The 15,776-nt window shown below is 41.0% G+C and overlaps 1 protein-coding gene across 1 annotated transcript in view; it reads right to left on the bottom strand.

The window, feature by feature from the left end:
• The window catches only part of SLC9A2 (solute carrier family 9 member A2), a 34,416-nt gene extending 19,239 nt beyond the window's left edge, over nucleotides 1-15,177 (bottom strand). The window contains exons 1-3 of the mRNA XM_008166951.4: nucleotides 14,541-15,177; nucleotides 7,146-7,609; nucleotides 4,352-4,602 (exon numbers count right to left, since the gene is read on the bottom strand). Coding sequence (XP_008165173.2) covers nucleotides 4,352-4,602; nucleotides 7,146-7,609; nucleotides 14,541-14,805 — 980 coding nt within the window. The 5' untranslated portion in view covers nucleotides 14,806-15,177. The remainder of the gene's footprint in view (nucleotides 1-4,351; nucleotides 4,603-7,145; nucleotides 7,610-14,540) is intronic.
• Nucleotides 15,178-15,776: the final 599 nt, after the last annotated feature.

Raw genomic sequence — 15,776 nt, 5'->3', positions numbered from 1 at the left:
GATGTCTGAAAAGAATCTGTCACCAGATTAATTTGTCCCTCTGTAACTTAATCCATCTCATATATTTAACCACTAAAATTTAAAGGGACAGCATCCTCATTTTTTATATATTTTTTTCAGTACAATATTACTTTCACTTATTGAATGTCAGTAACTGACTTCATTCAGTAATGTACCGAGATTGAGCAGTGCTATAAATCTTCATTAATCTTCAAATGATGAATATGCTACAATTAGCCAATGTGCAATTTTGCATTTGATAGCTCTTTAGATTAGTTACTTCTATTTGAACAAAAAGTCCTATGTGAGTTTCTTCATTTGGAAAAATGAAATTACAAGACAGCTACCAAACTTCTAAAAGATGCAAATACAAATATTATTTTAATATTTTCTTTCCAATGGAGGTTAATATTGTCAACATAATCTGCGAGTGGGAAAGCCTAGGTGTTCTCTTCATTTTGTTTTGTACTTCCTGTTCACATCCAATTTACATGTAGCTCCTGCATTCTTTGCTCTGAGCCTGTTGACTCTGCTATGTTAAAATCAGGAAAAGAATAAAGGACTGATTACCATCAAACTGTATTTTGTCTCCCTTCGACTAATGTAAGTCCATTTGCACAAACAGTGCAGTTTCTGTTGTGGCTGGAATAAACAAGAGCTCTGGATTCAGTCCTCAAGTTTCTTTGACCTACTAAACTTAACTGTAGTTTAAGTGCATGTTTCTTTTAGGCTGTTCATTCATTGTTGCAAAAAAAGAAACTCATATGAATAGTTCTGCTGTTTCACAGCCCTTATAAAAATTATAAACAGAAAATGTAGTATTATCATTTGAGGTGGGACTAGACTGAAAAGTTCAGCTCCACTGCTACTGTTTCTAGTTCATGGTTTTGATTCAGGCCCAGCTCTAATTACATCATAACACATTTCCTCGCCTTCAGAAGAGAACACTCTAACAGGGACTATCTAGGAGATGATTAATCCATTACAACCTACTATGTTGATGAGTCATCTGGCCAGGAGTTATAAATGGCTGTTTCAAGGATCATTTGTCCCCTGACAAGTATGTTGCATGGGATATTTTGGGTAAAAGGAAAAGGCATTAACTCCTTTTTTTCCTCTTCTCCTCTGGCTTCAATCAATTTCCCAGCTGCACACAGGTGAGGAGACAGGGTCAATAGATATTATTTATTTGATAATGCTGCATTTTCCTTTCCAGTAATTTACCAGTGCCACAACTTTAATATGTCAGTTTCAGTGTTTCTTTCATTCAGGTAAATGGAAACTGGATTTTAGAAGTTCAGGGCTAAGTATCTGTGATGCATGAAAACCTAGAGTTGAGGGGTGTGGGTAAGAATTTATTTGAAAATAATCTGAAATTAATCTTTGAAACAGCATGTTTTAAATTAGATATACACAGCCTTCCATCTGCATTGGTACAGTGATTCACTGTTCACTCATCTCTGGCACCTGCAGCTATCATGTATGCTTCAGACATGTCAACAACCTTTTTCCCAAAGTCTAAGGATCCAATACTTTTACCTGGATGTTAGAGTAAACACCACCTTCAATCTAATTTTCAAAACAGAGAATACTCTGATTTTCTAAATAATACATTATAGGACTGTTTTGATATTTCATAACTTCTGTCTGGAAGCCACTAGACAAAAGTGGCCGGGGTTTAAAGTCTTCTACAAATGATGAGACATCTGGCAGTGCTGTCTTCTCCGAGCACTCACTGTGAGCCCAAGTCCTGCTGTGGGACTGAACCCACGGCCTTCTAGTCTTTGCTGTTCAAGATGACTAAATAGATGTCAGAGGAAAACCTGGACCTGCTATTAAAATTTTTATTTCAATGCCATACACCATGTGCTTTTCGTGCTTTATTAAATTAAGAGGTAGAATATGCTTTTGCCCTCTGCCCAGTGTATGGGGCAATGCATAGCTGCACTGCCCCCAGGGCCCTCCGCCCATATGCTCAAGGGGGAGAGAGGAAGAATAGATGCACAGCGTCTATTTATCCTATCCACAACTGGAAGGCCCAAGTAGACACCACAGAAGAATAAAGGGGGAAGGGAGCTTACTCCCCACATGGGCCCACAGGTCAGGCTATAAATGATCGTTATTAATCTATTCCAGAAATGACCAAGCACAGTATTATGGATATGGCGTGTTATGGGAAAGAGTAAAATATTTAATAATAATTAATATGTATATAGTATTATAAATATGAAACAAGTTTAGAGTAAAAACACATTCAAGATACATTTGATGATAAATATTTTGTGGTCAAGTTGGAATATCAAATAGTAATAATACTACCTACCACTTCCTCCATCTTTCATACCCACGCAGGGGCCAATCACATGTTCACACTAGGGTTGTCATAGTAATGAATATTTATCCATACAGCTGTATACTTTCAGTGTATTATTCTGCACCCATGTGCTTATTCCATTTAAACATGTCAGGAGACATGCAGTGTAATTAGTTTTATATTAGGCTCACAGTGTCCAGTTCAGCATTTTCATGCAAACTATTATGACTTTTTTATATAATGCTTCACTCCCCTTTTTGATATGGGAGCCCTTTAAGTACATGATCATATGCTGCCAATGACATTTGACTAAGAACAGGAGGAAACTGGAAACCATACAAATGCTATGAATAGCAACCAGTGGAAGAGATGGGTCATTCAGAACTAGGTCAAATTGGATTCGTATGTTACTTTATTTCGATTCATATCTGAGAAAGAAACACATGCACCCTTCAGTTCCTTACGTTCATTAGCATGCCTTCCGCTTCTTTTTCTTCTGCTTTTTGGGGGTGTGGAGAATATTTCTATGTTTATAGTACTTAAATAATTAGGGTTGTTTTCCCCATTTAATTGCTTCTTAGCCCTGGAAAAACTTAAATTACCACATCTGTGATAAATAAACAATTCTGTCTTCAATCAGATACTAGAAAAGGTTCTAAAAACAACAAAAATTTCACCAAATATTAGAGATACTAAGTAGCAACTTTTAAGTTTCATAAAATGTTATCGCTTCTAAAACCTGACTGCCTCATGTTTGTCACTAGAACAATGCAATACTTAAGTGAAAGAAGATTGTTCTTTACACAATATTGCTTGAATCACAATAAACTGTTTTAATTTATTTGATGTCATGATGGTCTTTTCTAAAACTTAGGTCATTACAGGTCATTTATGCAGTACAGGAAGGGTGTCTTAGTTCTTCCTATTGAAGTGCTATGGGGGAGCACTATAATACTTTTTTATCTGTCAGAAATAACAGAGAAAATATTATTGTTGTATGTAATTACACACACACACACACACACCCAAAGGGTTAGATTCACAAAATGACTTAGGAGCCTAACTACCACTATAGGTGCCTAAATTCAAGAAACAGGCTCGCTGGGATTCACAAAGCCCCTGCTTAGCTGCCTCCAAGCCCTATAGGCATTTAAACAAGCTCAGCACCTAATTTTTTTGCAGTAAAAGTTCCCTAGGTGCCTATGTTTCTGCATGTGCATTGCAGCCCCATGCCAGGTATCTGGACACATAAGTCACAGAGCAATTCATGAACTGGGGAAAGAAATGCATTCTTATGCGGTCAAATTCAATAATCACACTCAGAATTCGCATGCCAGACTGGGCCCCTATAGACAAGCTTATACAAAACAGCGCGGGGCAGGAGGAAGGAGAAGGAGGATGACCATCTTTCGCATAACTTAGAGCAGCAGTTAGGATACAAACCCAGGAAGTGTGAAACCCCTGGGACAAGTTCCCACTCTACCTCATGGAGAGAAGGAAATTGAACTGGGCTCTGTCACTCAGGTGAATGCCCTAGCTGTAGGGCTATGGGATATTCTGCTTCAGTCTCTCCTGCTGAAGCTGTTCCGTGGTGAATAAACAATTTGAAAAGTCACAGGGCCAGAGAGAGAGAGAGAGAGAACACAAGCATGAGAATTGCCAGGAACGGCAAACCACGGCCACTGGGAGCTGCACGGGGCCGTGCCTGTGGACGGCCAAAGTTAGCAAAATGTCTCGGAGCCCGCAATCAGATTACCCTGATGGGCCGCAGGTTGCCCACCACTGATCTAGCCCCAAGAAGCAAAGATCAACGGTTATTACTCCCAATTTAGTAAATGGGAGTTTTTTCATTTAACATTAATGAAATGATGTTAAATTTCATTTAAATTTCATTATCTCCATTCAACAGTACTTATTCAAACAACTAAGTACTACTCATTCTGAGGTACAGGCTGCAGAATCTAGCCATCACTGATGTCTGGCTTTGCACTGCCATTTGGTGCTATTATTACTAAAGTACCTTTTTTGTATACTTACGCCATAATGCCTGAGAGGTGAAACATTTCAGCTGTTATGTATGACAAGTAACTGTAGAGGAAGACAAAAAGTGGCTCAATCACTCGGATTTTATGGGTGAAACGGGTTGTAAATGCTGCCACAAATCCCAAAAAGATTCCAATCAACACTCCACCGATCCCCACCACAACGAATTTAGCAATTCCAGCAAATACGTCAATGGTCTCAATTGTGGGCATCTGGCAGAAAGTCTTGAACAAATTGTACAGGACCTACGGAGAAAAGAAAGCACATTTTCAGAAGCCTTTCCAATTCCTCTCAGTGTCACTGTAGTCCTGCATTCTAATGGAAGACTTTGTATTTTTGTCTTTACCTTGAATTCACTTTAAAAATATGCTAAATAATTAATAATCAACTTATATACTTATAATATGTATATATATATACTATTTTTCATCCATAAATCTGAAAGTACTTTACAAAGGGGGACAAATATCAATATTCCTGTTTTGCAGATTGATTTTGCAGACACTGAGGTACAGAAAGGCAAACTGACTCAATCAATTTCACCCAGCATGTCATCGGCCACGCCAAGAATAAAACCAAGTTCTCCAGATTGATGCAAATTCCTGTGTCCCATCTATGCTGCCAATCATTTTCAGACTTCCTAACTTCACACTTTCCCTGCCCAAGGCAAGATTTTCAGACTCAAAATGCGAAAAGAAAAGACAAGAAAAGAACGATTTGTTTGATCACCAGTAAAATCAAGTAATTTCATTAGACATTTGAGGCTGTGGGACAACAGGTCTGAAAACATATCTGCTCAGCCGAACGGTGACAGATGCAAACCCTAAATGGCCACAATGCCTCTTGCTCCTGCCAAGTTCCGTTTAGAACAATGTGCAATGTGATCACCTGGGTTATATTTTAAATATAATCAACTGATTAGAAGTCTGCAAAATCATAACCAGAAGCCATGAGTAGGTCCAATGCCAAGCTACTGGGCCTTCTAACAATCATTCTGATATCTTTAAACACTCACTGCCTCTGAAGCGGAACTGAATTGATTATAAACTCCCATTGACTGCAGATATTCTGACTCCAGAACATTTCTGGATAAAAATAGAAGCCCAAACAAAGTCTAAAACAGACCAACAAGAGACTTCAAAAGAGCTACAAGGTGAAGTTGTTAGCATGGTCAGCCCATCTGCTGAATCAGGCCAGTTGGCCTCATTCGGTAGATCCATAAATTTTGTCCTCTGTATCTGACCCCAGGAGGCTCAAAATCTCTGTGATAAATGATTTCTTTAGAAGCAGGTAGACAAACATGAAGACTGTACCAAAGATCTGCAGCCTGGTTCCAGCACCACCACTGCAGTGTTTGTACAGAATGGTGGGTGGGAGTCAGTGTCATTTTGATCATGGCACACGTATTTCAGGCCTCAAAAACAGTGGGCTTTTTAGCAAAGTGTGCTCATCTGTGTTTAGGTTAGATGCTGTTTGAACTGAAAAGTGATTGTTTTTGTTGAAAACAATTACACAATGAGAAGGCTCCATATAAATACGAAGACCAGCCATTCCCCAAATATTGATGCAAACCGAAACACCTTTGCATGAATGATTGTTAAGATAGGCATAGACATGTCTGAACCAAACAGCCATTTGGAATTGGAATTAATATTTGCCTGCGCTGTTTTTGCAGTACTGTGTTTGGCCAACCCTAATACCATCATATACATGATAGAGAGAGTCAACTATAAACTAACAAGAAGAGTCAGGCTTTAAGATAAGCTTTAAAGAGAGGATGTGATTCAGTGGCTTGGAAGGAGGCAACATCAGGTAGATTGGGAAGCGTAAGTGGAAAAACAATATCTCAACTGTGGAGGATCCTGGGAAGGGAAAGAAAAATGGCCAATACTGAAGGATCAGATAGAGTGGATGGGGGATATGAGGTCAGTGAGATAGACTGGAGAAAATCCTTTAAACGTTTAAAAATCAGGAAGACAACTCATTGTTGAATTAGGAGATGAATAGGAAGCCAGTGATGGAGAAAAGAGAGAGCGATGGTTCTAATTCATGGAGCTGTCTGGTCCTTATGACATGTGGAAAACTGGAGTTACATTGATCATAAAATAGGACATTACAGGAATAATGACAGGAGATTATTTATACATGGGTAAGGATTTCAGGAGAGATAAGGCCAGGTAAGAATAAATGCCAGTAATATTCGAGATACATTGACAGCGGATTTACACATGGGGAGGTGGATGGCTCAGGGAAAGGGTAATGGGCTCTGCAGACTTTCATCTCTAGGCCAGCATAAGAAATTCAGCTCAGCTGGTTAATCATTAGACATCTGACGGCTGCTTGGTGTCCTATAGGAAATAAGTTGGTGATCTCAGTGCAGCTCCAACTGGACAGGTGCCCACATCAAATTAGCACTAATTGGAAACTGGGCTTGTAGTCTCCATGTGATTTGCACTATTTCTGGGTGTATCCATGAGAATCCATGCTGAACACCTCTTCTCTCCTCCTCTCCCCCACAGACACTTCTGCATCTGGGATAAACCTCTAAATTGTTATTAAAAATCTGATAGAATTCAATGATAAATACCTGAAGACTTCCGATATTAAAATCTATGAAATATTTATATGCCTCCATTAAATATTAGCATGTAGGTCTAGTGCAAAGAAAGAATTTGATAAACTGGCTTTGGCTCTCAGTAGATAGTGACAACTAGCTAGAAAGCCATATGGCATGATGGTGCCATGCAGTCAAGTAGCAGCAACAATAGTTGTTTATATAGTAACTTACCACTGTTATGGCATCATTCAGCAGAGACTCTCCAAACACTAGGATGTAAAGCTGTTCATTGACATGAATATTTTCAAAAACAGCCAGCACTGCCACAGGATCCACAGCTGAAATCAAGCTGCCAAAGAGCAGGCTCTGCAGCAAAGTGATATCGGTCAAGCCAAATATTTCAATCTGGCAAATCGCAAAGAGGGAAAGCCCAATGCCAATAGAATTCCAGAGTGTGCCCACTACAGCATACCAGAATATGGTACCAAAGTTCTCAAAGAACAGACGAGTCGGCATGAAATATCCAGCATCGAGTACAATCGGTGGAAGGAGATACAAGAAAAAAACATCACTCTTCATTGCAGGTGGGGACTTTTCCTCGGCTCCAAAAATAATTCCACCCAGTAGTAATCCAACCAGAATAAGGAGGCAGCTCTCAGGCACGATGGAGGGCAACTTGTAATAGAGATGAAAGCCTTCAAGGGGAGTTCAAAACACAAGAATGTAAAATAGTTACTTCTCCAGAATCTACAAGCAAATTATGTTATTGTATTCTTTATACTAAAAAAATAATAATCACATGATAACTTTATTTTCACTTCAAAGAAACATTCAGAAAAGCAGAAAACAAACACACATAATCTCATTGTGCAGCAAGAGGTGGGGATAGAATACAGGTCCTGTTTGGCAGATATGTAGATTTGACAGTCATCTCCCAACCTACCCATTCACCAGGCAAATCCAGACCATGCAGTAAATACACACGTAAATGAGCGGTAAGAGATCTGACTTGACATTTGTGCACAAGTTTACCATGGCTGTGCACACAGTTGTGGTAATTGTGCACTCTAATTAGGCAAGAAGCCACTTAACATTTTGCATTCACAATTCTTAAAATCTGGGCCTTAGTGCCTCATTATTTCACAATTCTACTGAACACCCAGTGTGCTGTCTGCTGTACAAATACATAGAAAAATTCTTGGAAGAGATTTTCAGTGGTGACCTAAAGGTTCTATAACCTATAGGCCAGGGCCGGATTAAGGTAGGGCTTTAGGGGTTGCAGCCCAGGGCCCCAACTCAAGGGGGTCCCCGCAAAAATAAATCACAGGCAGCAATCTCCGGGCCACTAAAAGTGGCGCTCTGCTCCAGCCCTACCTCTTTCTACCCCCGCTCCGTCTTCCCCCTCTCCCCCAGTGCCTCCTGCAACCTGCTGAACAGCTGATAGTGGTGGGTGGGAAGTGATGGGGAGGGAGCTGATCCGTGGGGCTGCTGGTGGGTGCTGATCACCCACTATTTTTTTCCTATGGGTGCTCCATCCCCAGAGCACCCACGGAGTCAGTGCTTATGACTCATTCTATTTAGAAAATAGGTTTTTTTCCCCTTGCAAGTGTATTTCTTCTGTTTCATTTTTCCTCCAAAATATCAAGAATGTCAAATCTGATCAGACTTGGCTTCGCTGGAGGATCTGTTGGGGACTCAGAGCTCTTTAGGTAGCCCCTCTCATTCTTAATGCATGGGATGGAGAAGTTGAACCTTTAACAAATACATCAAGAAAGTGTTCTTCAGTCACTGAAGTTTAATGGCTGTTAACATACACACAATTTTTTAAACAGCCTGACTCTAAATCCCTTCCCCTCTCAGACAAGTATTTACACACACAAATTGTACCAATTTCACTATATTAGTATAGTTAAACCAGTACAATCCCCCTACTGTGGGTATAGTTACACTGGGATAAAGGGCGATATTTCTATAGCTATTCCCATACAGGAAGGGGAATAAGCTAAACCAGTATAAGGGCTTGTCTACACTTGTCTAATGACTTCAGTTAAGACACTACCTATGCTAACGGGGGGGTTCTCCCATCAGCGTAGGGAATCCACCTCCCCAAGAGATGGCAGCTAGGTCAACAGGAGAATTCTCCTGTCAATCTAGCACTGTCTACAACAGATGTTAGGTTGGTTTAACTGCATCACTCGAGGTATAGAATTTTCATACCCCTGAGCAACACAGTTATACCAACCAAATTTCCTTCTGTACACCAGGCCTTAGATGCCTTTATAGAGACATAACCACATCTCTACTCCAGATGGTACTGATTTAACTATTTCAGTAAAACTCACACCCACAAACAAAATAGTAAATTTGGTACAAAAACTTTGTGCACACCAGGCCTCAGTTGCCCAACTTTTGATTTTGTGACATATTTCACTAGTTTTCTGGCCTCATAGAGTCGTCCAGGGTAGACAAAGGGTGTGGGTAGATGAATAGTGAATGTGTGGCAAGCTGGGGTGTAAATCTAAGTCACGCTAGCACACTACAAACTAAGTATCTGTATGGATCTTGGTACCATGAACTATAAGTTCCCTAGTGCACTTTGATCTACTCCCATTTCAAACAACACTAACTGTGCGTCTCGACAAGCCCCATGTCTGAATTTCTCGTGTAAAAAGCAAACAGAAAAAAACTACAAACAAAAACCTTACAGGCGTTTTTTATTATACACCATAAAGATATTTTTAAACTAAAAGGGCACAAGCGTAATTATTTTTTTCTGTTACAGGGTACCAATATAGCAAATTTGCCCTCCAAAATATATCTAGCTCACGTCAATTCAGATTTTTTTTTTAATTTCAAGAATAAGAATCTGAATGAATGTGGAAGAGCTGTCAAACCCACTCAGTATAACCTGCAGTAGGACACCTCCAGTTTGCTGCTTGGTCACAACAGGTGAGGGCTTTAAGGGACATGAGAATGAGCCATTGGGAACCATAGGTGGTGCTTTGCACCTTCCAATCAGTTCCATGTTGAATTGTCATGTTTCGTACTGGTTTCTGCCATGACAGAAAACCAAACTTTCCAATAAAGAGAGTGAAATCTCACCTGACCCCTACAGTCAAGTTTCACAAGTTTCTGGAGCTTGCTCCTCCCAGAAGGATTTCAATTTTTCCTGCTAGTTATAGCCCTGCATACTTGTCGTGATCAACTGAATCAAAAATTTTCTTTCTGACACCTGGATTCTGCACAGGTAATATAAAATCGCAACTATGCCTTTATTGCTGCAGGGTGGAGAGCCGGCAATTCCTAGCTTTCATGAATTACCTTTCATTGTGCATCTGTATTTTCACAGGCACAATAAGTGGAAATATATTGTACTGTGTATACAAAGACATTGGGCTAGGTTTACTGAAACTAGCAGAAGACAATGGAAACTGCACCTCAGTATGTCAGCACTGAAAAGAAAGACTTTAATTAATGAAAATTCCAAGTCTTAGTGATACTGCTATTACTGCCACTTAAAATATTGAAAACTGGTTAAAGGAGATGTGGATAACATTTACAAAAGTGACCAAGTGACTTAGGAGCCTAAGATCCATTTCCAAAAGTGACAGTCCAAAAAGGGACTGAGGTGCCTAACTGCCATTTCAGATGCCCAAGTCCAAACTTTAGATCTTCAAAACCTCTGCTCAGCTAATTAACCCTGGAGGCGCCTAAATTTCTGCTGGTGCAAATGTATAAAGTCACTGAAGTCCTACCACTGCAAATCTGCTCAACAGCTAAACTCTGGCAGATTTTCAAACTAAGCATTCCCCTGTCTATCCTGCCTGCGGGGCCCAATCCAGTAGGCATTCTCAGAGCACACCTACACCACACAAAAGACATCCAAAAGGAGGCTCCCCTAGTGGTTAGAATACTCAAGCAGGATGTGGGAGTTCAAATCCCCACCCTGTCTAATTTGAAGCAGAGATTTGAAGCCAGATCTCCCTCAGAAATGCCTTAATCACTGAGTTATAGAGCTATTTGGGATGGTGCTCTCTCAATTTCTCCTCTGGAAGCTGTTCCACTGGGTATAAATAATTAAGTATTCTTTGGGCCATAGAGAATGACTTCATAGGCCCACTTTGTATAAAATATTTAAATATTCATTGAAGCAGGGACTGGAACCTGCTCTCCCAGGTGAATGCACTGACCACTAGGCTATGGAGTCATTCTCACACTTTCCCTGGCCCACTTTTGGAAATTTTACCCCTTAGGCCCAATCCTGTAGTTATTATTAATACAAAGTAAAGCTGGTGAGACATGAAAAAGCTAATTCATGAAAAAGCTAATTCATGAAAAAATTGAAAGGTAGAAGTTGTTTTAATTGCCGAGAGTTCAAAGTGTACGCATTTTTCTGTTTTGTTTTGTTTTTTAATTTGTCATGAATTTTCTTCAGGAATGTTTCAAAACGTTTATCAGAAAAAGTATCAAATGCCTTATTGAAATAGACTCTCTAAAATTAAAACTTTTGAAAACCATTTCAATAACACATTTGATTAAAAAAATCTGATTTTTTAAATGCATGGAATTGCTCATAAAAACTGAAACATTTTGGTAATATCAATAGTTTAAAAAAATTATTTTGAAAAAGACCATTGTTTTCATTCTGCGATGGAAGAAAACAAAAACCTTTGTGAAACAGCATTGTGTCAAAATGCCCATTTTTCACTCAGAAAGCTCAGATTTTAGATTATGTGTTCTCTTACTCTTTCTGATCTACAGTGACCAGATGCCACCCAGGCCCTCTGAAACCTTCCAGATGAAAACACTGATGAGATCGACAAGTTCTCTGCGTAGCATTTTGGCTACAACAAAACTGCATATTTTGACAACACTACATATAGTCAAAAATATTCTGACCAGCTCTAGTAATTACAGCACATTTACAGCACATTGGCCTTCAGGTTCATGAAGTTCTGTTCATATGCAATGAGAGGTTATGAAATTTGATCATATCCTATGAGCTTGAGTAATTTTTGAAAGGGTCTTATTGTTTAGTGCATTTTTTTAATAAAGCAATGTTCTGTATTACTGATAATGCTTTAGATTATTACAGCTGAAAAAGTTTTTAAAATCTACTTTACTCCTCACAGTTTATGCAGTTTGTTTACTTTTTGCATTGCATTTATCTTAGAAAATAAAATTAGACTTGTCTTTTTCACCTTCTGGAGTCTTAAGCATTAACAAAGTACTACAAACAGTCCACCAGAATATTTATGTTTTTAAAATGACATCATTGGAATTATAAAAACAATCACAGAAATATTTCCATTGGTCTTAGCTTCTGCAAGACTTTTTATTACAAAATCTAAATTTTGGCCTAAATCAACTTTACAGTACTCTTTTAAATGAGGAGAGATGGATACAAAACAAATGGCATATGTTTATATCAGGCGATTCGTTGTAATACATTGGTGCTCTATATATCAAAATTAAATATATAGACCCTGAACCTGCAAACCTTTATGTACGTGCTTGAGGTTAACCCATTGGACAGAACCTCAACTGATGTAATTGCAGTAGCTCTGTTCAAGTCAAGGAGACTATGCTTAAAGTTAAGCACATGCTTTAAGTATTTGCAGGAGCAGAACTATATGGCTACTAAGCAGAATGATAGCTAATTTGGCTCAATAAGTAGTTATCCACATGAATGTATTCATAGTTTTCAGTGAAATGTGTGATACAAAAAAAGGCATTTGAAGTCAAACAAACATGGTAATGGTATGTTTTCCCATTTATTCCTCAAAGCAGGTTCTTCAAGACTAAGATTCTCAAGGACTGCTTAGAAAGAAACTTAGTTAAAAAGAATTTCATCATTTATACATAGTCTTACTGATTTTTACACAATTCCTAAAATCCTTTGTTTTCCAGATCACTGTTACTAGTTTTAGTTTTCATATTTTATTGTAACAAGAAATAAAACAGTTAATTCAAAAACAAAAATATATTTCCCTAATAAAGAGAACACAACACCGTGGAACTATGCAATACAAACTTTTCCCACATCAAAGAATGAATGACCTTTCTAACCACTCAGTGTTTCTCATCTTTCAGGAACTATTCACAGGACATAGCTGAGTGGTAAAAAAAAAAAAAAATACTAAGGGGAGGCTTAATCCACACTGATTAACATTTTTGTTTGCTTTCCATCAGTCCCTTGCCATAAATTTTCTTTAGCTGAAATTCTTTATTAAAGATAAATTATATAATTGCCTACCATTATTACTGTAATATTTTATGGAAAGGAATAGTGTTCATAGACTGTTCTTGTAAATATGTATCTACAGACTCTAGGGAATGTGTTTCATGTATACACAGAAGGATGAATGAAACTATAAGTTTTTTAGTGCTACATTTTTAATATTTTGCAACCAAATGCTTTAAGCTTTATGTATTGTTTAGGCCTATTATGAGGGACATTTTCTAATGGTAATTTAATCTAATGTTCTTGTTCATACTGTTTCTCTTGAAGAAGCAAAAAAAATTTTGCTAAATCATGCCAAAGGCTTCAAATTACATCACTAAGCAATAGAAGAAAATCCCCCTAATGGTCACTTGTCAGTAACTCTAAAAGTCAGCTACCACTCTGTACCTGACCTATCAGTCCTCATTTTCAAAGGAAATCTTCACAACACCTTCAAAAGATGAGCCTGGGGTTTCATTCATAACTTTGCTAGACACTACCAATCAAGGACTGAAAGAGATGCTGGATTTATGATTAACTGCAACAATGTATAACCCACTAACAACCCCTCACAAGCTGCCTTTCCCGACCTTTTGCATTTTACCCATGAAGGGATGTAAAAGGGACATTTCACTTGGAAAAGTTCCTTAAATATGCTAAACAATCTGTTTCACCTTGTATTTAACTGTGACACTCTGAGCCCTTTCCCATACCTGAAGAAGAGCTACAAAGCTTGTCTCTCTCATCAACAGACGCTGGTTCAATAAAAGATATTATCTCACCCACCTTATCTTTCATCTGAGGAGTTTTCACTGAACTTATCACACTGAAAAGTAATTCACAGTGACCTGCGTCTATTTTAGTAAATCAATGTTATTCACTGTTTGTCTTAAAAAACCAAGCAGGGTCATAGTGAAAGCCACTGTTAAGTTAAAATCTAGAATCTAGGTGGGTGTTTGCCCAATGAACAATTAGGGGGTACATGTATAAATGAAGACATAACTTGGGGATTTTCTCTGCTTTTCAGGGATTTCTGAACAGCAGTAGAACTCTGAGTGAGAAGTAGCCTTATGTATCCGCATTCTCACTACCCCTCGGTGTATAAATAGACAGGGAGGAGCACATTATCTACCCATATATTTGCCCTGTTTTTAACAGTGAAATAAACAGGCAAAGCGTGCATTGCAAGGCTCTCCCTTTGCCACACTTGTAAAGCTCCTGCAGGCAGCTGTCCCCCGCCGGTGAAGTGCACTGGGCACTGTCCCCACCCGCCCGCCGAATGGGCTCCCACCCAAGCTCCCTTTAGCTCACACAGCTCCGCTGGACTCAGGGGCAGTCGCCCAGCCTCTGCCTCCCCATCGGTGCCAGCCCCAAGGCGCGCGGCCGGGCCGGGGGGCACTCACCGATCTTGGCCAGGGAAGCCAGCAGGATCCAGAGGGTGATCTCGAAGGGGATCTGCACGTGCGGATAGTCCAGGGTGAAGACATGGAGCCGGGTCTCCTCTAAGGGGGTCCCGCTCGGCGGCTGCAGAGTCCCTGAGCTGCCGGGGTCGAGGCTGGCGGTGCTCATCGCGGCTTCGGAGAAGGCAGAGACCGCTCCGGGCTCCAGGAGCCAGGCGAGGAGGAGGACGAGGGGCCCGGCAGGCAGCCGGGGGCAGCGGCAGCCCATGGCGCGGCTTGTCAGGGTCCCCCACCGCCACTCAGAGCATGATCCCCTCTGCCGGGCCGGGCCCCGCTGCTGCCCCGCTCCCGGGGACGTGCCAAGCCTCGCTCCCCGGGCTCTGGATGCGCCCCGCCCCGTTCCCGCTGCCCCTTGCTGCTCACCTGGGCCCCTGCCCGGGCCGCCCTGCGCACCCCTTCATCCCCCAGCCTCCGCCTCCCCCGGCCGCCTGCCTCTGCCCCAGGGCCAGCCCCGCGCTCGCCCCGGCAACGCCCCTCGGCAGCCGCCCCGGGCACAAGGGCGCTGGCTGCCACCGCGCACCTGCCGCCGGCTCCCAGGGAGCCAGCCCGCTCCCGGCGCGGCAGCGAGCGAGGTGCGGCTGGGCCCAGGAAATAGCCAGCCCCGGCTCTCCGCATCTTGCTGGGCAGGAAAGAAAGCGCCCAAAAGCTCGGTTTGGGGACAATGGGGAGCCGCTAGACCGTCCGATCTGTGCGCGCCGCATGGCAGAGACCCACCCCAGCAGCTGCATTTATGGCACCCTTCTGCCACCTGCCCCAGGATCCTGCCACTGATTCCTCCTCCTGGGACCACCTCACCTGCACTCTGCCCACTAGGCTTCCTCCCATTTATACCAGCACTCCGAGCTTCTCCCAGCCTTCCCTCATCTGCCAGCGATGGGAAACCAGCCAGGGAAATGTGACACCCCTCCCCCCTCCAAAAAAAAATTATACTGACCCAAGGCCCAAGACAGAACGTATTCAATCATGCCCCCCGTCCCCGCCTTGGTGATGTCTCCTGGCCCCCATAATGCTTGAAAGGAGAGAAGTCTAGCCTCCTAGTAGAACATCTGCCATTTGATCCTAACCCTGGAAGGTCCCAAGATCTTAAGATCTTAAGACAGTGACATACATGTATTATGTATGAAAAACAAGCTACCCGCGCCTATTTTAGAGGTTTACATGACTATGTCTGAGTCCTGT

The sequence above is a fragment of the Chrysemys picta genome, chromosome 1, assembly GCF_011386835.1.
Source record: "Chrysemys picta bellii isolate R12L10 chromosome 1, ASM1138683v2, whole genome shotgun sequence".
NCBI lineage: Eukaryota > Metazoa > Chordata > Testudines > Emydidae > Chrysemys > Chrysemys picta.
This window is presented reverse-complemented; position numbering and strand designations above follow the sequence as displayed.